The sequence below is a fragment of the Semicossyphus pulcher genome, unplaced genomic scaffold, assembly GCF_022749685.1.
Source record: "Semicossyphus pulcher isolate SPU_LCO1_2020_fin unplaced genomic scaffold, fSemPul1.0.p SCAF_13, whole genome shotgun sequence".
In the NCBI taxonomy this organism is placed as follows: Eukaryota; Metazoa; Chordata; class Actinopteri; order Labriformes; family Labridae; genus Semicossyphus; species Semicossyphus pulcher.
The window spans coordinates 24,827,446-24,854,904 of record NW_027211637.1 but is presented as its reverse complement, the minus strand read 5'-3'; the positions used below and the strand labels follow the sequence as shown (position 1 = coordinate 24,854,904).

At 46.5% G+C, this 27,459-nt stretch overlaps 1 protein-coding gene across 3 annotated transcripts in view; it reads right to left on the bottom strand.

Moving 5' to 3' along the window:
* camta1a (calmodulin binding transcription activator 1a) overlaps positions 1-27,459 on the bottom strand; it is a 335,172-nt gene that overhangs the window by 115,847 nt on the left and 191,866 nt on the right. For all 3 annotated transcript variants that reach the window (XM_069659849.1, XM_069659850.1, XM_069659851.1), the window contains exon 5: positions 20,239-20,374. In XM_069659849.1, coding sequence (XP_069515950.1) covers positions 20,239-20,374 — 136 coding nt within the window. The remainder of the gene's footprint in view (positions 1-20,238; positions 20,375-27,459) is intronic.

The window sequence follows — 27,459 nt, the reverse complement described above, 5'->3', positions numbered from 1 at the left end:
AATGCGGGAGCCGTAGAACACCTTGACAGGCAGATATCTTGCTATGCACGAGATCCTCCTCAGGGGACGTCTGGCTAATTTCCTGTGAAAACAGCAGACTACGGCGGCAGCAGGCAGCGGGTGGAGGTATAACAGCGAACAGGGAGGAGGTAAACTATTTTCAGTTCCTAGACAAAGTCTCGTCAGAGTTCGCTCCGCTGGCAGTACTGACACGGGACAGGTGGACGGGAAGAGAGGGTGGGGCGACAGTGGGGTTGCGTCTGGGATGAAACAGCTGTGACGGAGACCCCTCCCCGTCTGCGGAGGAGCGGTGATGGGACGCGATTATTCAGCATGGTGCCTCATCTGCATCTCGTTTGGGACGTCGTGGCCTCTTCGTACCCTGTCTGCCTGCAGATCGGAGCGCCCAAACACACTCAAAATAAACACAGCAGCACTTACTTTTTCTTACTTTACACACACACAGCCTCAGTTTCCACACCAAACAGCACCATGGAGAGGTACACACTGAAAAGCAAGTGACAAATTCTGTTCCATATTCTCAGTATGGGAAATACGGCTCCCCATTCTTCTGACACATTTGATATACAGCCAGTGCAAATTAGCCACGAGGCTGCGAGTGTGGGATGAATTGGTATTCCTATCATCTGCGTGATATAACCGCACACAGAACAACGGCAAAGTCATCTGCGGCGCCTTGATTAGTGAAGTACACAAGCAGGAGAATACAATTGTCTGTCTCCACTAGAAGCATGCTTGTTTTCCAGCAAAGGCCCGCGTCTAATGGAGGCAGCCTCTAATAAATTTGTACAAATATTCCAACAGAACCGGGAAGGCCGCTTCATCAGTGGGATGCGCTGATAAACAATGGCGGTCTCTATTAGCGGACGCCGCTGTCAAGGACGTGCGTGTCAGCCCCCGACGAGCGGCGAGAGAGGAGAGAGGAGGAGAGATGAGAAGAAAGAAAAGAGAAGGGGAGAAAAGAAAGAGCAGGAGGAGAAAAAAAAGAGGTGAAAGAGTGAAAACTGGGGTTGTTCTCAGAAAGGTCAGGCTGATTGTCTCTGCCCAAATATGCTGGCCTTTTCAAAATTAACTTGGCAAAGGCGATATTTTCCACAAAGCCCGGCATCATGAATCAAAGAAGCGTCTATAGTTCAACCCTGAAAGCAGAGCAACTTCCCTCCCCGCACGCTCCACTCTCCGCGCTGACACTCCACCCTCCCGCGTAGAGCTGACATCTTCAGTAATTATGTAATTAACACCATGGCAGGCCTAATTTCAGAGATAGTACGTTATAATTGCATTCAGACGTTCATTAGTTAGGCCAAACATTTGATGCACTGTGCGCAGGTGCGGCAGGGGGCCAAAGGCTACTTGTTTTTTTGGAGCGCAATTGCGGTGTCAATGACTTGATTGGTTTCTGCTTGATATCGCTGACAGGACAGGTTTTTGTAATTTACCAATAATTACCCCGAGTCTCTGATACAATAAAAAAGTCACTGCTCTTTGCTTAGATAAACCAATCGGGGTGTGTTGCCTCTGCTCCCTGCCTCACGCTCGGCTTGTCGGCTGTGAGTAATGTCCCTATAATGGCTGCGTAAGAATGAATTAAATATTACAAAAAAAGGCCGGAATAAAAACGGAAACAAATGTCACAACAGAGCAGGATATTCTGTCTTCCTCAAACAGGTGTAGCAATGTATTAAACACAGAGAAAACAGTAATTACCTGAGTGATAAAGGCATGTTAGGAAAGCTAGCAAAAAGACGTGCTGTTCGACATGATGTATTGCGTTAGTGAAAGCAGCAGTACGTCTTTGTTTTTAATGGGTTTTTTAAACAACAGTGGGAGCTAGCAATCTACGACAACAGATCATAAAGCATCAGCGTCTGGAGCAAAAACACGGAAGCCCTTCACACTCATAATTAAAAGGAATCTGCTCCCGCTCCGCTATCCTGTAATGAAACACTTTCCCTGTGATTAGTGGTGGGATAGTATCACACTATTATGATGTTACAGTCTGCTCGGGCAGACAGACAACTTGGTCCCAGCAACACCAGATCTGTCCCGGTCCCTGTGATGATTTCTTCAATTAAGCCTTCCTGGCAGAGGAGGCCGAATGCTTAACTAGGCAGAATTGGAGCTGCCACTAGCTAGAGGTAGCAATGGGCTCCACTTCAACAGCTCATTCATCAGCCCCGGCGCTACCACTGGGCCACCTGTTCTGACACCACGCAGGGATGGAGTCATTTGCATTCTGCTCCCACCGCCCTCTCTCCCTCTCCGCACTCTCTCCTCCTCCTCCTTTCTTTCTTTCTCTGCCTTTTACAACTTTAAAGTTCCTCAGTGGCAGCTCTGGCAGATAATTGAATACCAAGGTTTGATTTAGTTTGAAATCAATTTGGGAAGGGGCTTTTCATTCATTATGCTCCTTGGCTTTGGTGCTACGTCTAAAATCCCTCAAACTTTGGCAGAGGCTCGAACATCGTCGATTCAAAGTGAAATTAAGCAGCGCTGAGTTGGATTGACGGGAGGGGAGGACATGATGGGACAGGGAGGGTCTGTTGTCTGAGGGAAGGGTGGAGCCTTCTCCTCTGCTCTCCTCTCCTCCCCTCTCCTGGGGAGTCTCTCCTCTGTGCACTTTGTCACCACCAGGTGCTGCTGTGAAATAAGGAGAGAGGCGTCGACAGGAGGCAGCCATGCACATAGCTTGACATTTTAGCCAGCTCCCTGCAGACACATTTGGCAAGTGTGTGGGTGGATGTGTGTTTGCCCTTATGTGTTACACTCTGCTTCCGTGAGCATGCATGTGTGCGTGTGTGTGTTTGCATGCTTGTTTTTCTGCTCCCAGTTTAGATGCATGAGACTATTCTGCACTCCATCCACATTAAACCTGCAACTTTTCCTTCCTCATTGTTTCATCTCCCTCTTTCTGACGCCGTCCACGTGACGACGAGGCTGACCGACTGACCACACGCAGACGTAAATCAATGTAATGCATTATACAATATGTTGCGCTGCTTAATGGAACATTATACTGTGGCGTATTTGAAAACAACTCGCCGCTGTTGTGAAGAAATATGGAAGTGCTTCTGCGCAGCACATTCACTAAGCACTTTGCAGGGTGCAAGAGGACTCTTTAACACAGACTGGAGGGTTGAATACCAGCTTTCAATAAAGAAAAAGGATAACATTGTCAAGCGAACAACGGCGAGAGCACCCTAACTGAGAGGGATGCACAAATGGACGCTTGGCATCACAGCCACTGTTTGGGACATCAGCGGCAGAGATCACTGCAGGTTTTCTCCACTTTAAAAGCAATTTCTTCCTTTCCGGCTGAACCCAACCTCCCCCCTCCTCATTCACCAACTCGCTTATCTTCCTGTGTGCTCGACTCAATTGTCATCCGACTGAGTTGAGGCTGTGTTAGATTGTTAAAGCCCCCCGGATATGGTAATCTGCGGGCCGCTCTGACCTTGGGAGAGTGTGTTTGCAGGGTGTCAGACCCCCTAATTCATCAGAGACAGGCCATTAGCTGGCCATCCAGCCACACAAACACACGTTGGAAGAGGAAGAGGGAAAGTTCTCGGGGAAACAGCAGCAGCTCCCGTTCCTGAGATATCATTAGTTACTGCCTTTCAAAACTGCTGAATTGGGACACTTACCTGACTTGCCCCATTTTTTGCACCACGAGAGCCAGGATGTTGATGAATGGTTGTGAGAAACTGTCACAAGCAGAACACGGAGAGAATAGGGTTAAGGACATATCCTACCAAAGTCTTCAATGCGGAAAACTAATGTCCTAACAAAGATCTGAACTCGGAGGAATTTCTCATTCCTCATTTCCACTTTTGAAAATAAAAAGCGCGCTGAATAAAAACCAAAGCATGTGCAGGATCTTGGCGCGGTTAGAGTCCCTCTTTGCAGGATTAGTGAATGAAGGACAGGATATGTAAATGGGAGCATTTTCAAAGTATTTGAAAGCTGGTGAAGGGTTGCCACGTGAGGTCAGTGGTTGTGAACAGCCTCATATATCTAGATGCCAAGCGAGATGGAATAGTAATTACTCCTGTGCATCTCTGCGCCGAGGCACAGCCTCTATCTTGTAAGCGGCCGTGATTGACAGCCTCAATAAGAGCCTCGCGCGGCGCCCCCTGCCCTCCGCCCGCACACCCCTCCGAAGACTTGGTCAAACCCATCGTCTGGTGCTCCCCCCAGGGCGGGGCATGGGTGACACCCCCCCCCTCTGATAATCCTGCCCATCACATCCATCATGCCACCCTGCTCGCCCCACGAGAGGGCACAACCGAGGGAATCTAATCAGGCAGTCTAATTGAGGAGCAGGGCTAGCCAATACCCGGGCAGGGAGGCTGGCTCTGCCTGGGCAGGCTCAGGGGACGTCAATAACACTCAGCGGGTGTCGATTCATCAGACCTCCTTAATGTCATTAGCCCTGAGAGGCTCGCTTCACCCCTCTCTCCTTTCTTCCTTCTATCCGTCTCGTTCTCCCATGCCTCAAACTTTCTCTCCCTCACTTTCCTGTTGCCTCTTCTCCTCCTCCCTGTGTCTCTAAATCTATCCATCTCCCACTCTCATTACCCTCTCCCTCGCTAATCTTTCCACAGGCAATAATATGTTCACCTTGCATAACAAGTCGAGGACTTGCCTGGAGAATGTTATATCTGTGTTTGGGAAATTAGCATGTGTACGCTCTCGCCGCCTCCACCGGCCCTCCCCTCCTCCTGCTTTTTGCCCCAATATGTTCCTCCTCTTGCTCTCCAACAACATGTGGCGTCGATTCCAGCTGTTTATTAAACAATGCCAGAGCTTCCTAGGAGCAGGTGATGCAGTCAATTACTCCACAATTACCTGGGTAATTATGCAAAGGAGCAGAGAGAAGAGCAGTATAGCAGAGGGATGAGGAGGACCTTGGCAGAGGTGGATCGGCTGCGTTGGCAGTACTTGGGGCCCGCAATGGCAGCGATTGAGTCTTTGACGGTGACAGTGCCAGGGAAGGTGCAGCTATAAAGGACGGCGTGCCCTCTTACCTGCCAAAAACATACACTCACACACACTTACACAAGCAGAAACACAGCTCCCAACACTCAGCGCCCGTCCCAGAGCACTGTCATCCTCGAGCCTGCTGTTTTTGTTTTGGACAATAACTATACGGTGTTTCTGTGTTTCTCACTCTGCGGTTTGCCTCTGCTCCCGGGACAATTAGGTGTCCTAAACCTGAGAGGCAACAAAGGGAAGAAAAAGGGGGAGACAGGGGAAGCTTGGAGAACACTGTGGAGCGTAACAGGAGAAAAGGTGGAAGAACAAATCCGCAGGGAGCTACGTACTAATTCTGATTAAATAAGCAGCTCGTGCTTTTATTTCTCAGAGTTTATTAAAAGCGCACATTTGGAAACATTCACATTCCCTTCCTCTCAAACCTCACTCACAACCACTAACAACCACAGCCGCTCTGCAATCACCCATGTGGACTGCTTTACACATTGACAACCGGGCTCGTGTCAGACGGGCCCTGACAAGCATGTCTTTGGGTAAATTGAACCACACAGTGGCTATTCTGAAACAAAAAGTGTCAGATGGAAAGAAGAGGGCTTGGCGTATTGCCTGCCATGGGAGCTTTATGCACTCGGATTGAAAATATTTCCACTGGCAGGGTGAATAGTAAATTGCTTAGTGTCAGCTCATCACTTAAGGAGGATTGTTGGTGGGTATAATACTTCCCAGTGCTTCTCCAAATAGTCTCGAGCCAGCCAACCCCTCTTAACTCTCTCCAAGCGTGCTGACGTGCCGCTGTAGCTGGAGTCCTGTCTGCGGACACTAAGCTCGCAGTGAGGACTCTCCGAACTCGTCACTTTGGCTTTCTGCGCTGCAGATTAATTTGTAAATCCCCCCATCAAGAGGGAGGTTGACTGACCAGCCGAAGTGAACACGAACACATTTAAAGTAATAATCTCAAACTTTCTCATTTAAATAAATGTCACCGAATGAGGTAACACAATGGTGATCGAGCCTGTGGCCCACTGATGAAAGCCTTTGTATTTACAGTACATACCCAGCTAGAAATGTTTTGTTCTGAGAAGTTTTTATTTGGTTCCTTTTAATAGCAGGAGAACGTTCTCTGAAAACATTTTTAGAAAGTTGCAGTGAGAATGTTCGAATCACATTTCAGGAACGTTTTATAAATGTCGTTCTGATAGTTCAGGCCTCAATAACACCCTGAAAAGATCCTCAGAATGTTGCAGTGAGCATTTTCTACCTTTGTTTTTATGCAACATTGAGCAAATGTTTTATAAAAGGCGTTCTGACATCCCAGGCCTCAATAACATCCTGGAAATATCTGCAGAATGTTGCAGTTGAAACATCAAAAACATTCTTTGAATATTAAAACGTTTTCTCCATCCATTATATATACCGCTTATCCTGTTCAGGGTCGCGGGGGCTGGAACCTATCTCGACTGTCATTGAGCGAAAGGCGGGGTTACACCCTGGACTGATCGCCAGTCAATCACAAGGCTGACACATAGAGACAGACAAACATTCGCACTCACACCTACACCTGTGGGCAATTTAGAGTCACCAATTTACCTTACAAGCATGTCTTTGGACTGTGGGAGGAGAACCCACGCATTCACGGGGAGAACATGCAAACTCTGCACAGAAAGGCCAACTTTGCCCAAACCAGGGCACAGCTAGTGACCTTCTAGCTGTGAGGCAACAGTGCTAACCACTGCACCACCGTGCAGCCCTAAAACGTTTCTTTCAAAAGTAATTACAACTTGTAGGTTATGTTAGCCAATGTTATGGGAACGTTCACTGCTAGCTGGGTAGTCTTATTATGGACTGGGTGTCACATTCGTGGAAATAATCACAAGCGGCGCCCAGTTAGTGACGCGTTCTTCGTCAGCCAGCAGTGGTTGGTCTGCCAGAGAGGGTAGGCGGAGCTAAGCGGCTGCTTCTCCGGTCTCTGCAAGTGTTGCGAGTAAACAGTAATGTACTCTGGCTGAACAAACAAAGAAAAGATGGATGACTACAGATACAACTTCAAAAATAAGTGAAAATCCAAAGAAAAAGAAACAAATTCGACGCTCAGATGAAGGCACTCTAAAAAGGAAAGCGACCGTCAGCGAGGAAAATCAAGAGTTAAACCATGACAAAAAGAGCCAGCTGTAGACGTCTGGTTAAATTGGTAAGTGTGCTCCCATAATTACTGATTATCACCAGTGGGTGGCGCTTTTAAATGGCGCGATTTAAATTGAAATCTTCAACATTGTTCTTTTAACAGAAGTCTTAAGGGAAAATAACTGGTTTTACAGCAGATGTGATGTCTTAAAATCACTTCCTGTTTCCCTGATTCACTGTTTTAAAAAGCAAACACATTCGTCCTTGGGGCAGAGTCGTGTTCTTCTTGTTGTTACCTGTCTGTCCGTGTCTAGTAAAAGGTGCAGAATTCTGCGGTCACATGACCATTCTGTGTTAGTGAAGATGGGCATGAGGGAATTACCTCACAGCTCCGTATCTCAAATCTGTGGGATTAAGCTCCATTAAACATGGAGCGCCGGCGAGCTTTATCTCGGGATTTCACTCTGAGACAGAGCACGGCGCATATGGAGGAGGGAGTCGGGAGGGAGAAAAAGCGATGAAACGTCCTTCACCTTTATCGACCAAATTATATATAAAAAAAAAAGGAGGGATGAGAAAAATTGCTCGCCTGTTCTACAGTACAATGGTGAAGAGGGGAGCGTGGCCATCTTGCACTCGTGTGCGTAGCATGCTTAAACATCCAGACAGCCACTCCAACACTGGCCTCTAACTCTGGAGCTGCTCCTGGCACACACACAGATTCTGTAAAAAAAGAGGCCTTCTCCCCCTGGCACAGTGGTCACTTAATGAGAAATGACCACTGCTGAGCCTTTGCACTCTGCCTGCACTGCACAAGAACACACTTCTTACACAAACACACACATGCTACTAAATTTGCACAATCAAACAAGCTCTGTGGTTTCAAGAGAAAAGTGGAGAGGAATTGATTCTCCGGCGCTTTATTTTGAAATGCACTTTGTGTCTGTCGATGAATGAGCACAAGAGCATCCGTATATTTCTTTTCAAAGGATAAGCATGAATGAATCACCTCATCTGAATAATCAATAAGTCATACTTACACGTTAGCACATTGTCTTTACTTATGTCTCCCTTTTTATTACCCAGCATTCCACTCAATACATTAACTGTACAGCCCGAGAAAGAAGAAAGAAGAGAGCATGCTGGGAGTCAGGGTGGTCCAGTGATGAACACCTCCTGTGTCCTCCCTTCATCCTCTTTCTCGCTCGCTCGCTCCTCTCCCTCCTCTGGGCTGTTATTGATCTGATCTCCTCCTCTCTCAACTGGAGCCATGATTCATGTTGTTCCGAGCGGCCCTCACTCACCGCACACAGACACAGCTCAGTCATGCCCTCGCCTATCTATCTGTCCATCTGTCTCTGCCTGCTCTCCCTCTCTCCGCCCGCAGGGCCGTCAACCTGCTGTCCGCAGAACGCTGTGGTGCCCCTGTGTGTGATTATTATTATTATGATCAATATTCTTCAGCATTAGTGTTGTCATTAGACATTTGAATAAAAATGTTTTTTCACTCGAGGTCTGCAAATCTGTAAATGTTGCATTAAAATACTTTCAAAGAACATTCAGTAGAAAGGGCTGAGCAGAACTACAGAGCAGGAAAGGCGAGGTGTTTAACTCTGTTTTCTCTTTGACATTCTGTATTTTCCCAACTTTATGTGCAGATATTTTCCACAAATCCTCAGCTTTTCAGTTTGTACGGGGTCACGTTGGGTTCTCTAACCTGCACATGGACTGCCGACCGTTTGCAACTTCCTTGGAGGAAGGCCTGACCAGAAACGACCGCAATGACAACATGCTCGAATAGGAAACAGCACATCATGTTTGAGAATAAATGTTTTGCAATTTATCTATAGCGCTTATCCTGTTCAGGGTCACGAGGAGCCTGGAGCCTATCCCAGCTGTCAGTGGGCGAGAGGCCTGTCACTCACAGGGCTGACACATAGAGACAGACAGAACACATGAGCTGTGCAAAGTGTGCAACTGCACAGGGCCTAGCGCCTCTGAAGGGTCTCGCACAGGGTCCATAGCAACACTTTAAAAGTCGCCCAATTCCGCGGGAACCCTGGCTTCTCATCCTGCATTTTTTATATATACTGTATATATTTTATTATTATTATTTTTTCTAGACTGTTGTTGCCCCACTTTGATTCTGATCCTGTTTGTCAGTACCATTATGCAGACTCATAAATCTAACCAAACAAATTACTCAGTTTTTTCCATTTCTGCGTCGTTACGTAGTGCGCGCTCCATCTCGCTGCTCACCACAAGGACGAAGGAGAATGTTGGCCGCACGAGAGCGCGACAGATTTCGTAAACGCGGGTCGGATGCTGAGAAAAGGAAAATAATTTTTAAAAAGGAAGACTTTAATAAGTCACTGCGAGGATCGGTGGATAAATTTGTCAACACTTCGCACAGGGCCTCGCACCCCCATGTGATGGCTCTGGAGACAGACAACCCTTCACGGTCACACTCACACCTTTTAAAGTCACCAATGAACCTAACGATTTGTTTGGACTGAGGAAGCCCCACGCATGCACGTGGAGAACTTGCAAACTCCACACAGAAAGACCCACTATGTCCGAACCTGGATTCGACCAGGAACCTTGCTGTGAAGCTGTGAACCGTGCAGCCCTTCTTTACTTATAATGCAGGGAACCGAAAGTGTTTACAGGAAGTTATTGATCACACTTCAAAGTTAGCATGAACATGGCCTCCTTTAGTTCAACTGATCAGGTTAAAAATGCATTTCTTTTCCTGCTAGAGAATCAAAAGACAGTTTCCCTCAATTGTTTGTGTGCGTGTGCTATTATTTTGCAATGGACGGTATTTCTCTGTTCATTCAGCCTTCATCTCTCAAAGTGTGCCGGTCCATTCCCATGCAGAGTGTGCACAAAAAGAGAAAGCTAGAGAGAGAGGGGAGAGAGAGACAGAGATGTGTATAGGCCTTGCAGCAGCAGGAGCACATAAAAGCCTGGCTTCAGCCAAGGCCCCTGCTCCAATGTGTAGAAATTAATTGAGTGAAAAAAATCTGCTGTTTAAGGTTGAAGTGGGTTATGGGAGGCAGTGTAACAATTGTTTTCTGTTTGCCAGCGGCTATATATCGTTCATTCCGGCTTTCTCTCTCCTCTCCGCTCAACACTCGCCTCTCCCTCCCCTCCCCTCCTCCCCTACCATCCATCCACCTTCTAAGCCTCTCTTGCTCCCTCCTCTCCTTTTCATCAGTCTTTTATTTTCCACAGTCTACAGTCTTTTTGATTCATTTTTATCTCCCCCATTTTCATCCATCACATCGGGGATTTTTGGGGATCTTTAAACACAATTTTCAGGCTCCATTTATGAAATGAGGTTTCACTGTAGCTCTGCGTATGTGTACATTGAGTGTAGATATTCACTCACATGCGCATACATACATATAATATCATGTTTCCGCCCCCCCTGAGATTCTGTCAGTGAAACGACACAAATGTGCAATAATTGTGTGTGTGTGAGTGTCTACATGCATGCATCATTATTTAGTGACAGTGACATTAACAGAGGGACCGGTGTCGACACACAATGCAGAACAAGCTTAGCACCCCCTTGGGCTTAAACAAATGACTCATTCTCTCTCTCAACATTGAAATGTGCAGTCGAAACCCACAAATGTTTGAAGCCGCCTTTCATTTCACCACTATCAAGAAAAAAACAATAACAAGCGCGAATAAACAAAACAGGAAAGAAACAGCGTTGAGAATCAACAGAAATGGAAGCCAAAGCGAGGAACAAAGATGCACGAGGTGCACAGGACACAGAGGCGAGCATCTATTCAGATTACTGTGAAAAGAACAAGGTTAACGCTGATGTATCAGCGCCGAGTGGAAAAACAGAGAGATGTAGAAAGCAATGCAAGACATGGAAGGAAGAAGAGAAAGCACAAAGTTATCACTAAGAAAACTTACAGGAAATTAATGAGCAGCCTTTGGCCCGGAGCAGAAGGGTTAAACCTGTTTCCTGTGTTAAACTCCTCTTTAGCAGCCTTTCATGTTAAATATCAAACCTTTCAATATCACTCTGAGGAAAGCACACTTGCTCACCCTGTATAATTCTATACAAACACTTAACCATTCTCTTTGAACTTTGCAGCTCCACTCATTATACCTCCTTTGAAGAGCGAATGCCGGAGCAATGCTACATTTTGATTTTGCAGTTATTAAATGTAACACAGCAGCAAATTACATCTAAACCTCTGTGTTGCTGCTTAATAATACATGGGCCGCATGTGCAGAAGTGTGCAGAATAAATAAGCAAAAAAAAGAGGAGGATAAAGGTAGCCGATGTGGAAGACGTTTGAGTATAACAAATTCATCTTTCTGCAGACGTCAATGCACAAATATTTTTGCAGATGAGGCAGAAAAGCTGCGGTGGGATTGTGGGGCCAGCTGAACTGCCTTTTCTCAGTAAAGAGGAGATAATGTCGCCGGATGATTCCCCCTCAAAGCCCCCTGCCCCCTCCGTGTACACTGGTATCCTAAACACCGGTGCTGCGCTCCGTATCTGAAGGATATTACAGGAACCAAGTGTTCCAGAGCCAGCAGGGAAAAGAAGCAATGCTTCTGCCGAGGCTTTACAGCATCCAAAGAAAACTGCTGCTCTTGACATAGGGGTCCGGGAGTGGACTGATATTAACAGAGAGCGTTAGAGTAAGCTGCTGTTTCAAAAGGCAAAGACGCAGATGGAGGTAAGAAAGCGGGGAGTGAAAGAGGAAGGGGAACGTGATAAAGACAGATGGGGAGAAGGGGAGAACTCACAGACTCGGTAATATCCTGAAGACATATCCAAGGCATTTCTACCAATCTATATCATGCATTTTACAGGTTTCCAGGAGAAGAAAACCGCTCTTTGATTCTGCTCAATACTCCGACCTCGGCTGACCCTTCGGTCCCGGCCTGTAGACAGAAAAGCCCACGAAACGTGTGAACCAGCCAAAAGCTGGTTGTAGATCATTAAACAGAGATTTTTGCAAAGAACATGCACTCTGACATCAGTGTGAAAGTAAGCCCGATGCAGAAACGACTCCGTCTCCTTTGAACTCCTACCTTTAAATTCATCTGATTCCAGCAATGGTTTTGAGGTTCAGACCAGAGTGGGCCTTTCAGCGCATAACGGCGCACACTGTATCACTCGGTGCTGGTGTTTTCTGAGCAGCACGAATCTCTGAAGAGTGTTCATGCATGGATCTGAGGAACGGTAGAAAGCAGAGGCCTCGGTAAAAGTTGCTCATTAACATAAAACTCTGGCCTTTTGTTGCACAGGGATGGAGTTTGGCTCAGGAGACTAAACAAAAGAAGAATTCACACACTGAGAGCGAACCTTACAGCCATACCGAGCCTGCAGTGCTCTGATTTCTTCACCCTCTCTGCAAACCTCTTGCCCCTACTTTGAATATCTGGTGCTGCTTCTACTCTACGTCTCCCCTGGAGGTTACATATATCAAATGCTGGCAAACTCGCTTGATTTAGCGCACCAACAGTACTAATAAGGATAATGAGTGACATGGGAAAGACTGGGAAGAATCCCTGTTTCTATCTCGAGAGATCTTTTTTGTACCAAATGTCCCCAAAGAATGTAAACAGTCATATGGCTTCAAGTCAGACTCACTCTTTGAATTCACAGCGCTCGATTATTCTTCTGACATAGTTTTTACAACAGGAGCAAGAAGAAGGCGTGCAGCTGCTGGAAAATCCTCACTTTTTTTCACTGGAACACTGGAGGTAGGTGGGGAATGGCAGCGGGGAACCCTTCATAAGAGCACTCCTTAAATTGAAGTCAAACTAATCCTCATTCTCCTTCATAGTATAAACAGAGACCCCTGTAGAGGTCTCCACAGCTTGATAACACTTCAACATGTGGCAACCATTACTGTATATATAGATGGACGACGCGTCTCTATCTGCTCTCATTGTACGAAATTAATGCCAAAATAGCCCCTGTGACGAATGCTGACCAAAACACACACTTAAAAGGTATCACCTCGAAGATTTTCATTTAAATAAATGTCTGTTAAGTCTCTATCTATCGCTGAATGAGGTAACACAATGGTGATTGAGCCTATGGCCCACTGATGAAAGCCTTTGCATTTGCAGTATTACAGACTGGGTGTCTGTGGTGACATTCATGGAAAAAAATCACAAGCGGCGCCCAGTTAGTGACGCGTTTTCCATCACCCAGCAGTGGTTGGTCTGCCAGAGGGGGTAGGCGGAGCTACGCGGCTGCTTTTCCGGTCTCTGCAAGCGTTGCGACTATGGCTGAACAAACAAAGAAAAGATGGATGACTACAGATACAACTTCAAAAAATAAGTGAAAATCAAAAGAAAAAGAAACAAACTCGATGCTCAGATGAAGGCAAACAGTCTAAAGAGGAAAGCGACAGCATCAGCGAGGAAAATCAAGAGTCACAACTGTGACAAACCATAACCATAGACGTCTGGTTAAATTGGGCATCCTCCCACAATTATCGCCAAAGGTGCCGCTAAAGAGAACGCAACTGAAATCTTTAAGGTGTGTAAACTTCAATGACTGTAGTGATTGTTTTAGTTACGTCTCCAGATCGGCTGCAGGAGCCACATTGGTTAACAGAGCTGTCAATCATCATTTTTACAGAATCAAATAACTAATTAAAACTAAACTTGTCAGAGAAATAAACACTTGGATGTAAACTATAATGTCAGAAACGAGATGTTTGAGAAATGTATTCGGCGTGTGTTTTGATTTTATAGTTTGACTCATATCCCATCTGTTAACATGGAGGAGGCGGGCTATACTGCAGCCAGTCAGCAGGGGGCGATAGAGATGTATTGCCTTCACTTTTAGGGAGCTGTCATGTCGTCCATCTTTATACAGTCTGCGGTGGCAACATGATAAATTAAATCACCGAAGCTGTCCATAATGCACAGCTTTTCGACAGCCTCTTATACAGCTACTTTACTCAAATCCAGCAGCTGGATTGAAACAGTGATAGCGGGGTCAACATTAAAGGCAGTCTGAGGGGCTTAACTGCTGCTGAGTGATTCGCCGGTTGTAAGACGTAAAGAGAGGAAAACTAATTACTGCGTCTTAAAGGAGACTGCTGGTGGAGTGGACGCTCCCGATGCTGTGGGTAAGGCGTTCATGTGGGAAGGCTTTGCTTCAGTCCCTAATAACAACATAACAACCCCATTAAGGCATTATACTGGGGTGGGGATCGCTGCTTTAATCTACTGGATATAAAAAATGTCACACAATGGCTACAATGGATATTTTGCTCCATCACCGTCCTCCCCTGCATGGCAACATCTGAAGCAGCATCCTGTTACTTCTAATAAAGGACTTAATAAAAAAGTGTTTGTGTCCTCTGTGATTCGTTCATTATTATATTATGAAGCTTTTTTTATTCTCACTCCCAAAGTTTGCATCATGAATAAATGAGAGGACCTGTAGTAAACAAAGCATACACTTCCTGTGCTTATGCAACCACTCATTGACTATCAGTGTACTGTACATGCAGCGCAGGAGGATTAGGAGTCATAACCATGGCAACTGTTCTTTAAAATATCACATACAGATTGGTCTTAACTCCTCCACACGCTCAGGTAATTCAGAAAGGAAGAGCTGGCTGTGTGAGCTCCGAGGCGAGGGGGAAAAAATATTGAATAACAAAGCAGCTCCAGGAGAAGAGAGAAGACAATGGAAAGAGAAATCGATTTACTGTCTTTACAGAGGAGGCAGCTGACTGTTGACTAAGAGACAGCCTATAAGTTTGAATGAAAATGGGAAATACAAACTTTTTTTGGCTTTTGGGCATTGTCTGTATCAGTAATCTGATCTTAATTTCACAGTTGACTTGGAGCGGGGGGCAGCAGGGGAAGCATGCACAGTGTCACCTCCTCGCAGAAACAGGGGTTTGTTTAGTGCCCTCTCACATCTGGCCGAGCAATCTGGTGATATCAGCCGCTGCATCTGTAAATCAGCGCTACGCCTGCTGCTGAATACACATACAGCCACCCAGAGCAACTCTATTTCACAGATATGGAGCTGGTTTGATTTGAACTTACCAACGCGGCCCGTCGAGTCGACCGTGCAGTCGTGAAAAGTTACTTTTCCCCACCATGTTTTAACTAGCAGAAAGATGGAGCTGCGCCTCAAGAAAGTCATTAAATTTAAGCTTAAATAGACAAAAACTTTAATGTTTGATTAGCTGCAAAGGGAAGTGTGAGACTACTAATAAAACGAGGAGTTAAACATTGAAGGTCATGTGATATTGAAAGCCAATGCAGTGTAGCATCCAGCGCGCATCCGCTAGCATCCACTCCATTACAACATTAGCAACTAATGTTTTGACATTTGTCTTCATTATTATCAATGAACAGAGGCGATTGAGCCACCAGCATGCTCCATTACCTTCCTTCATTGCACAGTTGCACAGTTGAAATCACACATTAGGGTGGATCCAACATGAAATGACAAGTTACGGGAGCTAAAGACGCCCCGGCTGATTATTTAGGAGGCGGAGGGCGAGGGGGTCGGGTGAAGGGATGGCGGGGTGGAGCCGAGGCTTGAACGAGAGTCAGGGAATTGGTGGAGAACTGTATTGGCATTAAAGTGGGAGGGAGCGTGGGGGCGCAGAGCAGCACAGCACACCTTAAGAAGAGAAGCTCATTTCAATCGGTATAATTAGCCTGTGGTAATGAAATAAGTCAGAGGCACTGCCACCTTCACTTAAGAGAAAATCGATCCGCGTTTGAGGGAGTTTATTAAAGCTTAGGAATAATGGGGAGAGGGGATAGAAGGGGTGGAGGAGTGCAAGAGATGGGGGGGTTGAGAAGACATTAACACCTAATCAGATAAGAAGTGGTGGTAACTTTGAGGTAGAAGCTTGACAAGAAGCAGAACGGAGATCAGTCGGAGTTTGTAGAAGCACATGTGGTCGAGGGCTCTGCTATTTCACAGCAGGAAGCCAGGGGATGCTAGAGCTATATGCACACTGTGAGACCCACGGGCTGGATTAAGATGACATCACTCTGTGGGAGAATAAAGCCAATCAAAACACAGAGCATCCTGATTGATAGACAGCCACTGGACATCCTCAGAGCGGCTGCAGGGATCCTCAGGGAAGTTTGGACAACACCAGGAGCTGGTTTACAACGTGAGCGTGGTAAGAGCGGGGGTGTGGTGAGATAATCGCTGATGGACATCTCTTCTCAGGGTGCCCCAAATGCACGCCGGTTGCTGGGGGTGCTGCCTGCTCATTTATCCAGCCGTCTGGCCGGCTCACCTGGAGTGATGGGGGAGACGTCAGGAAGGCAGGCTGCTATTTCACGGCCTGTTAAGCGCTAATGCCGCAACATGCCCTGCGCTCCAATTTTAGGGAACAGGGAGCATTACCGCCCAACTCAAGGTTCTGTCCGTCTGGACAGTGGACTTGGAAGGTAGACGAGGGGGGAGGGGGAAAGGGCAGGATGGAGTAAGAGAGGTGGAAGCAGGTCAGGACAATGATATATCTAGTGAAAGAATTAAAAGAGATGAAAGATAGCGAGAGAGAGTCAAAAAAAGACACACAAAGAGAAAAGGTAGAGACAGAGGGAGGGAAGGAGAAAAAGAGTAGAGCCTCGGTTTACACGGGCTGCTGAGCCAGCACTGCGGAGCAGACAGGACAGCAGCAGCACACGCTGACATCTACTCCTGCCACGCTAGGCTGCCTCTCACAGGCCCCAGAAGGCCCCTCGCTCCCGGACTCGCGGCCTCACCCTCCCCGGAGCCACTGAACATCACTAGCCTGAAACCACCCATAACACTTGTCCTCTCTGTGCACTAAACCTGGCCCATGTAATAACCACAGAACCCCTATTAAGCACTGGATGGCTGGGGAACGAGAGCAGCTACAGCACAGCGTGAGTGATGTAAAGGATCTCCTGTAAAACAAGAGAGGTTATGCACAAGTTATGTCCGATCTGTGTTTGAAGCTATGATATAAATTATGTATTTAAATGGATCTTTCTGTTCTCTTTCTAAATAGAGTAGTAAGCAGAAATAGATAGCTCTCCATCCTCTCCTGAGGTCTTGTACCTTCACTTAACAGAAGGCAAGTCATCTTTATGTGCTTACAGTAAACATGACTGTGCATTACAGGCCATGGATCCCATCATAGGCTGGTTACAGCAGTGATGGATGACCTGTCTCTGTCAGTCGTGAGGGGTGAGGAGTGTAAATGGCATGACTAAGGTCTTCCAAGGCTGCAAAAGATAAACACAAAGCAACATATCTCAGCAGAGATGATGAATGCATGAAACAGTACTTTTTTTAGCGTATGTGAAAAAGCAGATATGGTCCAATTTCTAGGAGTTCTCCGGTGGCCTTGTAGCCATGAGCCAGTTTCTCTCCACTAAAGCTTACCTTCAGAGAGCAATTAGCTCTGTGAAATTAGACTGGTTACTACACACAGGAGCTCAAAGGATGTAGAGATACACATTGTTTCCGAGTTACAGCCCGCAGCTCAGTGTCTGTAAATCAACACATGCACATCTTTTGGTAAGTATGCCCTTTGCTTTTTGGAGTGGTACACAACAGGTCAATGAGCTTCTGCTTTAACACTCAATGATTATCCATCAATTTATTATCTAGACCACTTATCCGACTCAGGGTCTGGAGCCAATCCCAGCTGTCATTGGGCGAGAGGCGGGGTACATCCTGGACTGATCGGCAGTGACACCTACGCGCAACTTAGAGTCGCCTATTAACCTAACGAGCATGGACTGTGGGAGCAAGCCGGAGTACCCGGAGGGATCCCACGCATGCACGGGGAGAGGAGAACATGCCCACTTTTTCCAAACTTGGGTTCAATCTAGGAACCTTCTAGCTTCGAGGCGACAGCATTAACCACTGCCCAATCATGCAGCTCAGTGATTATAAAAGACAGATATTCGCTCCCTTACTGTTTCCAGCATGTGTCGCTTCTGTTTCACTTTGGTTGGAATTCAAACCGTAACACCACCATGTTAAGGCGATGCATGTAATATGCGTGATTTGACGCCCCTAGCACCCTCGGAAACACCTGACAGGTCCGCAGGGCCACACAGCGTGCATAGCAGAAAGTGTGGCGTATAAATTGAATCTGTGGCGCTGCCCTGGATTCAAGAATCTTTTGTGTCTTGTGCTACCTGAAGAGCCAATCTCTTCAGCTGCTGCTTGCCAGGAAATGTGTTCTTTTGAAAATGTTATTGTTAAAAAGCTGGGACGGTTGGTCACAGAGGTCCGGGTATTTTTATATCCTGTAACAGCGTGTTTCTCCTCGTCCATTGTGACAGGTACAAGACCACAGAAGAATACTGGACAAGAAAGGTAGCGATGATACAGTGGCTGTGGTGTGCCAGTTGAGAGAGTAGCGCTAAATAAAAACGGCTGCTTTTCTGGAGCATTGACCAGCATTGATGCTGGAAAATAGGACAGTGGCATACAGTACAGCATTCTGTTGGGGGCCAGTGCCTCTGTGCGAGCTGCACTGGGCCGTGATTGTATTGCAGACGGATGGAGATGTCCCCCACATCCACCTTCCTTCCAATAACATCTGTTTCCACATTCTCGTATGATTTGCTTCAGACATACAGCATGCTTACTTATATTGTACTTGCTTTAGAACTGGTTTGGGGGATCTAGCTAGCTAACTATTACAACTATCATACCATAACTCCCATTGGAGGGACAGTTTGAGGACAGAACTACGAGGTCAGTCATGACGGTGTCTTTATATATTAATGGAGGCAGGAAAATGTGCAGTGGTGGTGCAAGCTGGGTAAAGCTGAAGCTATTCATAAGGTGAGTGCTGAGTGTGGCAGCTTGACAGAACTGTCACTAACTTCAACTCTTTAGTGAAATTAGTAAGACTCCTCATTGGTGCTGAAGCAAAAGCATCATCTTTGTTTTAGTTTGAAAGTTTCTCACCAACTGGGGCTAGAGCTACATCTTAATGTGATTCTGTATTGATGGAAACAGACTGTAAATCCTTGGCGATCGCCACTTGGCCCTTTCCATAAGAAACCAGAACTCAAAGAACAGATCAATTCCCAATCCCTGACTGTAAAGATTGATGTGTATCCTGTGTAGACAGACCAAGTCTGACCCTACAAGCCGTACAGAGTCTCTGGTAACAAGTTAATATAACCATATCAATGCACGCTGGCTGACTTAAACTTCTGTAAAGCCAGCACTGTCAGAAACTTGAAAAATATGTAACAGTCAAAAGGATGGATGTGCGTAGTCCCAACAGGTTATCAGGCCACTGCAGGGCTCGAGATGACACTGAGCTGGCTGGGCGAAGGAAGAGGCCATTTTCCTGGAGTGACAAATATCTGCAGGAGTACAAACAGAGTGCAGGGCCCCTGTTGGGAGAATGCCTGAGCTTTGTCTTTGTCACACTGTGTGACACAGACTCACAGCACCACTCCCTGAGGTGTGTGGTAATGTGTACATGTGCGCACACACACAAAAGGGAGGCGGCAATCTCACATCTGTACCTGCACTTTATCTCAACTCCTGCGTGAAAGAGAGCAGAACCCAAACTTCAGAATGACTCTAAGCAATGGAAGTGAAGGATTCTGGGGCTTAAACTTGCCTGATTTTATTTACAGTACAGTTGATAAATCAGCGATGGTGCCAACACTGTATCGCCAGCACCTGAGGTCGAGCAAGATTGAGCCTGAGTGAGCCAAGGACAGATACCACCGCGCCTTTTATGGCAGCGGCTGGTATGGGGAGCGACTTGGAGTGAGGTGAGGGAACGCTAGCTCCACAGCGCTGCTGTGAGCCGGCAAGATTAATGTAGGCTCTCTGGAGCAAAGGCAACATCCAGAGCCTTAATAAGGTACAAACAATCGGTTCCACTCCACTGGCTTCTCAGGGAAAACTATTGTTGTGCCGCATTGTTTCTTGGTAAGGCTCCTTGGAGACACGGGGCCGACTGCAGCATGTGACTGTCTCCATTACAGCCAGGGGAGAGCTCACTGTAGACCTGTGTTTGTCTGTGTCAGGGTGAAGGTTGGCCCCCGTACCCCCGCCTCCTTCCCCCGCTCCCTCCCTCTAAAATCCAAACTCACCTCAACTCCCTGTACTTTCAACTTCATGTGATCCTCCCGTGTGGTCTTCCCGTCTTTCCTCTTCTTCCAGCAGTAGCCATCTTTTCTGTACTTCACCTTCTTCCTGTTGTACAATATCATCGACCCATTCTGCGGCCTGAATCCACGGAGACCGGACAGCGAGGGGGAGAGAAAGAGAGAGAGAGAACAAAAAAAGATGAGATTAGTTGAGAGGAATTTTTTAGGCAAAGTTGCAGCAGAGCTCGGGGACTCATTTTAAAGATGTACAAAGAGGCCCGACACGAGTGTGCGGCAGGCGGGGAATGCACCAGTGACTTAGATGACAAGACTTCTTTATGGTGTTTTTCAGCATTGGTATGCACAGTTTGACAATGAACAAAGCACCCTTCAGCATACATTTCTCCCATTGCAAAGTGTGTGTGTGCTGCGAGCAGCTTAAGTGACACTCCTCTCAGAGTAAATTACACGGCCAGCGTGTAAGGCAAGCAGAATGGCGGTAGGAAGGGGGGAGGGCGGGGGTGGTGGTGGTGGGCTTCCTTCCTTATCTCTCATTCATCCAACTTAAATGAGTTGTGGTGTTGGAAGTCCCTTGGGGGGGAAAGAAGATCCTCCCTCACACTCCATTCATAATTCATTCCCACTCCACCAGACCACAGCCTGTAGGCTCATAATGATATAATGTAACTATTTGATGATAATCTGCCTTTCCACTTCGATTTGTAATGGAGGCATTTGCTGCTCAGTGTTAAACATTAACAGAAAGTGTTGCATCAAACATTTATGACTTTCTCCACAATTAGAGGGCACTTGAACATACTTTTGTGTGTATTGTTGAGTGGCTTCGCATCATATGCCGTTTATGCCACACAGTGCAGCAGTTTCACACTCTTTTTTTTTGCACCGCTCCAGCCGACACACACACAGAAACACACACAGAAACACACAGCTGCTGCGATTTGGAGCTCTCCCAAATGAAAACAGGTTTGCATCAGTGTTCGGTGCCTCACAGTGAACACGTGGGAAAGCTGCCTGCCCGAGCTGCTGTGGAGACGGTGTAACTGTTGAGAGGGAGGGGAGGGGAAGGGAGGGGAGGGGGCTTAACCATCCAGTCAGCTGGTGAGCCTTGTTATCCTCGTGCTCGCTGCTCACACACACAACTAGAAACAGAAATAAGTCGGAAAACTCTCATCAAAGCGAAGAACAAACGCTGGGTTGATTTGTGTCTCCGTGAGAAAACAACAGTTGTTTTGCATTGTTTTGTTGTTTATTGTAAACTCTTTTTTTTTTCTTCACACGGTTTATTTATAACGCTGCATGCATCATTTTGCAGAGCTGCCTTTTGGGGCCGGGACGCGTGTTTATCTTGGTATCACTCATCAATCATTTTCCCCGGGCCGGGATCTCAGGGGCCAGTGTAGAGGGAGGAGAAGAGGGGGAGGTGGGGTCCCTGCAGTCCCCCCTCTGTGGCCCCTGACAGCACCTTCTAATGAGAGACGCCACTCACACACCGACGTGCCCGCTCCTTCCTGATCTCCCTTCCTCCCTTTCCTCCTCCCTTCCTCTCTCTTCTCGCCGTCAGTCAACAACCGAGCCGTGCAACCGGGGAATCATTGTCTCCTCCCTCGCTCCGACTCCTCTTCTGCCTTCTTCTCTCCCTCTTGTTTCATCTGTCTCAAGATCCCTCACCTCCACTCTCCCACGCCGCCCTCTCTCCTGCTGTCTTCTCCTCACTCACGGCCCTCTCTTGTCGAACGCTCGGCACGCTTTTGCAGAAAACAACTATTTAAGAGACATTTTTATTGGTCAGTTTGAAAAGTGGAACTGCTGCGAGAAGTATAAATTGTGTTCTGGTTTACAGCATCCGTAATGTCACGCATCGTGGAGGCGTGATCATAAATGGCACTCATGTACTAACAACTTTGCAGATTGCTGCAATTTCGATGTGTACTTCTGCAGATTTGCATCCCAGATGTCACTTGAAGGACGCTCATTTGACATGCCTACATCAGCACTTGGTTTCAATCAAACGCGCGCTGGAAAGGCCTTCTCTAACAGTGTGATCCTATTATTTGTTTCGATATCATTCCGGGTTTCGTCCTTCAAAAGATACAAGGAGTGCGTGCTTCTTAAAATGTAGCTCTGCTTGAGACAAAAAGATGGGCGCGGATGAGATAAGGCAGAAAATCAAATGACACGGGGCTATCTGATCTCCTCCGGAGCACTGGAAATTGGGGTGAGGCGTCGGTGTCAGAGGCTCCGCGGCGTATTTATCGGCTCGGCGCAAAAACTTATTCGCTCAGCTATTTTTGAGAGACTGTTAGGTAGATGCTATTTTCAATTCAAGGTACTTTGGAGCCCAGAGGAGAGAGCTGAGGCACCCTGGTGGTCTGAGGCAGAGGCCCGTCTAAAATGCATGCTTTGGCAACATAATGTCTCTCCTCTTCCTCCTGCTGTCTCCCCCTCTCTCTTCCTCTCCCTCCCACTCATCTCCTACCACTGTATACTTAGGCGCTTCAATTAATCTTATCAGAATTATACATATTTATACATGAGGGGAAAAAGCTAACTGCTCTGTTATCAAAGAAGCGTGACAGGAGGCCCTCTGTCTCAGATGCCTAAATGTGGCAGATTAATATGGAAATACGGGCCTCTGACAAAGTGCACACACGAGCTCCACAGCCGCCGCGCTCCTCTTTGGAGTTTGCAGCGATAATAAGCTTTACCCTCAGGGTGGTGTTAGGCCTTGTCCAGTCCTTTAGGAATCATTCATTTACCCAGGTAATGGCATTCGCTCAATCAGATTTGTTCATTTGAAAAAGTCAGGGGAGGGCGGGCGTGCGGTGCGAGGGGGGGGGGTTTATGAGGTGGGTGACGTGTTCAGCGTGGCAACAAAGCCAGAGCAGGGGAGGCCTGGAGCTCGGAGAGGGGGGTGGGAATATCGCTCACAGGCTCAGCTTGACTGTTTGAGGGCCTATTGGCACTAAGAAAGGAAGAAAGGAAGAAAAGGCTAAAACAGACAGTGAGAGAGAGAGAGAGATAAATCTGCTCGAGTGGGAGAGATGTTCCTGTTCCAGCAGGGGAGAATCCACCGTTCTGGTGAATCATCCGAAAATCCTAACACAGGGATTCATTTTTAGAATGTTCTGATTTTAATAAGCATTATATTTATGCGGAACACAAACAGACTCATTGTGTGAGTGCATGCGTGTTTTTGCCAAATTCTAGCTATTAATAGTCGCACAAAAAAAATAAGCTGTTACTGTAATACCTGGCTCCGAACGACTCGACTGCAGCAAGTGCACTCAAGTGTAGGACAAGAGTGCTACATTTAATTATTGTTTTTCCAGCTTTTAACGTTGAAAATTTAGTGCTGCAGGATGTTTTCCTGTCAGACGGGTTAAAGAGAATGAAATATCTCCGTCTTGTTTGACCGGTGTAGCAGGAAGCCTCCCTCTCCCCTCTCCTCACTCTGTCCCTTTCCCCATGATGCCCTGGGTTTGATTAATACCATACATGCTGTTTTTTCTCCCAGCAAACTCAACCGGCGGTGTGGCAAGGAGGAGAGGGAAGTGGAGGAGAATGGAGGAGAGGAGAGGAGAGGAGGAGAGCAGAGGCCTGAGAGGCTTTGAAGATCGGAGGGCGAGCTGGTTGGGGCCTGAAGTGGCTCAGGAGGGAGGCAACACCTGCTGTTCTCAATTACCCATCAGAGCCTTCAGCCATCACAGCCTTTACCCCACTGTGTCAACAACCACACTCACACCTACTCCTCATCCGAACACATCTACACACTCGCACACACAACTTCACTGGGTGTCACACGCGCAAACCCCATTAAGTTTAAATATGAGGCACAAATACGCCCCTGAGCGTGTGTGTTTGTGTCCACACATGCATCACGCACATGCACACATAAGTTTGTGGTCACCCTGTTGCTCCATCTCGGGACAACATTAATAGCAAGAAGAGTGACAGAACATCAATAACACACTGATGCCGGTCATTACTGCTTCTGTCAATCACACGTAAAACACAGGTCACACGTGTTAAAACACACGTGGACGTGCAAACGCACACACATATCTGATGCTGTCGGCTCCGAGCAGAGGTGTTTCCACAAGTAATGTAATTATACTTCAAGCAACGGCGCTCTATTAGATGGCACATCATGTTTGAGCAGGATGTGTGAGCGGAAAGGTGCTGGCGCGGCGTCGGGAGCTCCTATCTGGACGCATCACGTGCAATTGATGACTCGCAGATAAGCCGCTCCCTTCAGCCCCTGCCAAAGAATGCATCAGGAAGTGGGGCGTTCGCTAAAACTACTTTAAATGTAAATCTGCCACGGCCTCAGGATTGAGATTCATTGTCTGCGCTGCTCTGAAGCCCTCCAACTCCCCCGCTAGTGTTCGTATGTCGAGACGCCCGGGGTCGCGGAGCTCTTTGACTGCCAATGAGGCCTCGGCGCCTGGTCACTGTCGCGCCCGCAGTTCTTACAACTCTAGTCCTGAGCAACGTCGGATCTCTACCATGAATGCTTAATTACATACGGTAATTAAGAGAGTAAGGGGCACTGCGGTGGGTCAGTCAGCTGGAACAAGTTACACAGCATCTTTTAAATCATATCACATGATCCTTTTTTTCCCTGTAACAAGTTAGTCTCGTTCCTGTGCACTGTCTGGTAAATTATCATGTTCTTTTTTAAGCATTTTATCTTCCTGATACCAAGTCCAAAACCTGGGTTTGACTATTGGCTGATGCCGAGGACTCCTTGTATACTAATGTGATAATAAAATGTACATTATATTGCTTTGACAAACACCCCATTTTATTGTCACACAATGATTTTACTGAAACGAGTTGATATTTGGGGGTGTGATGGCAATCATCATCACCTTCACCTACACTCTCACCTCATTAGTTTTCTAACAACACTTTTTATTTGCAGTCAACCTGAAGTTACCTGAATGTTGGGGGATGGCACTTCCAGGTTGGAGCAAAAGGCGTGACCTAGGGTTGTGAAGACTCATGCTATAGCCAGGTCATTGGAAGATACCAACGGTTCTGATGTCATGGGGGGATTGGGTTTAGTTAGTTTAGCTTCGTATTACATTTCCTGTTTGAGTTGGTTCTGACAAACCCCTATATATGTTCCCTTTTTGTCTCATTATGTCAGGTCTGTTTGTTATGTTCACACTTTAGTTCTCATCAGCTTAAGTAGAGGTATATAAAGTTGATCTCTTTTATAGGCCTAGTTGTTATAATTTTGGTTTGTACATTTTTCAAAATATTGATTTGGAAATTATTGTATTATAATTATTATTTTATTAAGTTAAAAATTATTATATTTCCATTTTCCGTTTTAAAAATAGCATCCATAGCAACGGTTAACTCTAGCCTCCTTAAAATGAGCTAACCTAGCTAATATTACTCAAATTAAAATGAGCTAAGCTAGCTGTTTTTACTCACATTAAAATGAGCTAACCTAGCTAATATTATTCACATTAAAATAAGCTAAGCTAGCTGTTATTACTCACATTAAAATGAGCTAACCTAGCTAATATTACTCACATTAAATGGAAACATTTCCTCTGATGGTTTTCTGTCTCTTCACTGTCAGAGTTTGTGGACATTTTTTCTTCTATTCACCATCTTTAAACACCGTTGTATCCTGTACTGTTAACCAGGCTTCTTTCAGCGGATTGATATGATTACAGTTAGTCCTCCAGATTGTATGATTAGAGTCGCATCTCTAGCAACAGTCTGTTCTTCATAACAACAGACCTCAGAATGCCGAAATTAACCCATCAAGTATCTAACACAGCCGTGTAATAATCACCAACACTCATTGTTGCAAGGCATCAGTCTAAAAAGTATTAAAGATAACTAATAGAGCAAACGGTCACAGTAAAAAGTTAGATTTTCCAAATATGACACCATGTATCTCCGTAAAGATGGAGTACACTTTTTATTTACCCAGCATGCTCCAGAAATACAACCGTCATGATGAGAGGCTAGCTGCGGCCCTAGAGTTGTAATTCAGTATATGGGGACAGATTGTGTTCCTCCCCTCTCTCTCTCTATCTATACTGCCAGTGTCTGCCACAGAACCGAGGCCCCGGCCCACTGCCCTCCAGCACAAAACAGATGTTCCCCCCGCACTTATCTCAATGAAAATATCACAGACAATTTACAAAGAATATAAATTACGCTGGTAGCTAGACATCAACGTCTCTGTCCCTATAAGACCTTGTAAAGAGGATAAGGGTGAATTGGTGTGGGAGGGTGGGTGTGGATTGTTGGGAGACAACATAAGGCGGATGGAAGCAGCAGGGGCGGAGGGGCGGCGGCGGTGGTGTTGCTCTTATCTGGTCCGCAGCAGCCCGGCAGAATGAGAGAGAGGCTGGTGACTGGCGGTGATGCTGCGCTGATAGCAGCTAAGCCGGTTTCATGCACATTTCAGGGAGGCTGCCGTCACTGCTCAGACTTAAAGCTCTCCGCTCGCGCCAGTGGATGAGGTTGGGGACGTTATTTACAAATAGCCATGTCGTACACTGGTTACTCCATTCACGGTGACATCACACGCACACATAGCAGCGAGGGCTAATGTGCAGCTTTGATGTACAGCTTAGGTGACACGGAGTTTGAATTTCAGTGCTTGTAAGGTTTTGGCTGTGAAGACATTTCGTATTCAGTCGAGATGCACACTGTTGCTGTGTGCGTGCGCGCGCGTGTGTGTGGATATAATGTGTTTAACTGAGTTGAAATGTTGATGACTTTTAACTGCTTCCTCAAAGGGCTTCCACATCATATTTGTGTTGAGTGCTATTTTCAGCCTTTAGTCAGTATGCATATGCTCACTTGGAAATAGCGGCTACAGAGACGATGATTCATACCTCACATCCTCTCCGCTAATCTTCACAAATCATCCGTGGTGTGTCTCAGTACGTTGTAAATAAAAGCGCCATCAGAAGGAAGCTTCTTTATGGCTCGGCTCCTGCTGACAACTACACGCTGAGTGCATCGTGCTCGTGTAGACTTAAGTCCTGTAGCATCGCCTTATTATGACAATTTGTAAAGAGGATGCTTTTGTACTCTCAATAATGCATGGGCAGCGGGGGAATTGCAAACAGCCTTATTTTATGTCATAGGGTAGAGTTGCTGTTTTAGCAGCTTACATTCTCCCATGGTAAGGAAATACTAATGCAATTAAAGCTCAGTCGAACT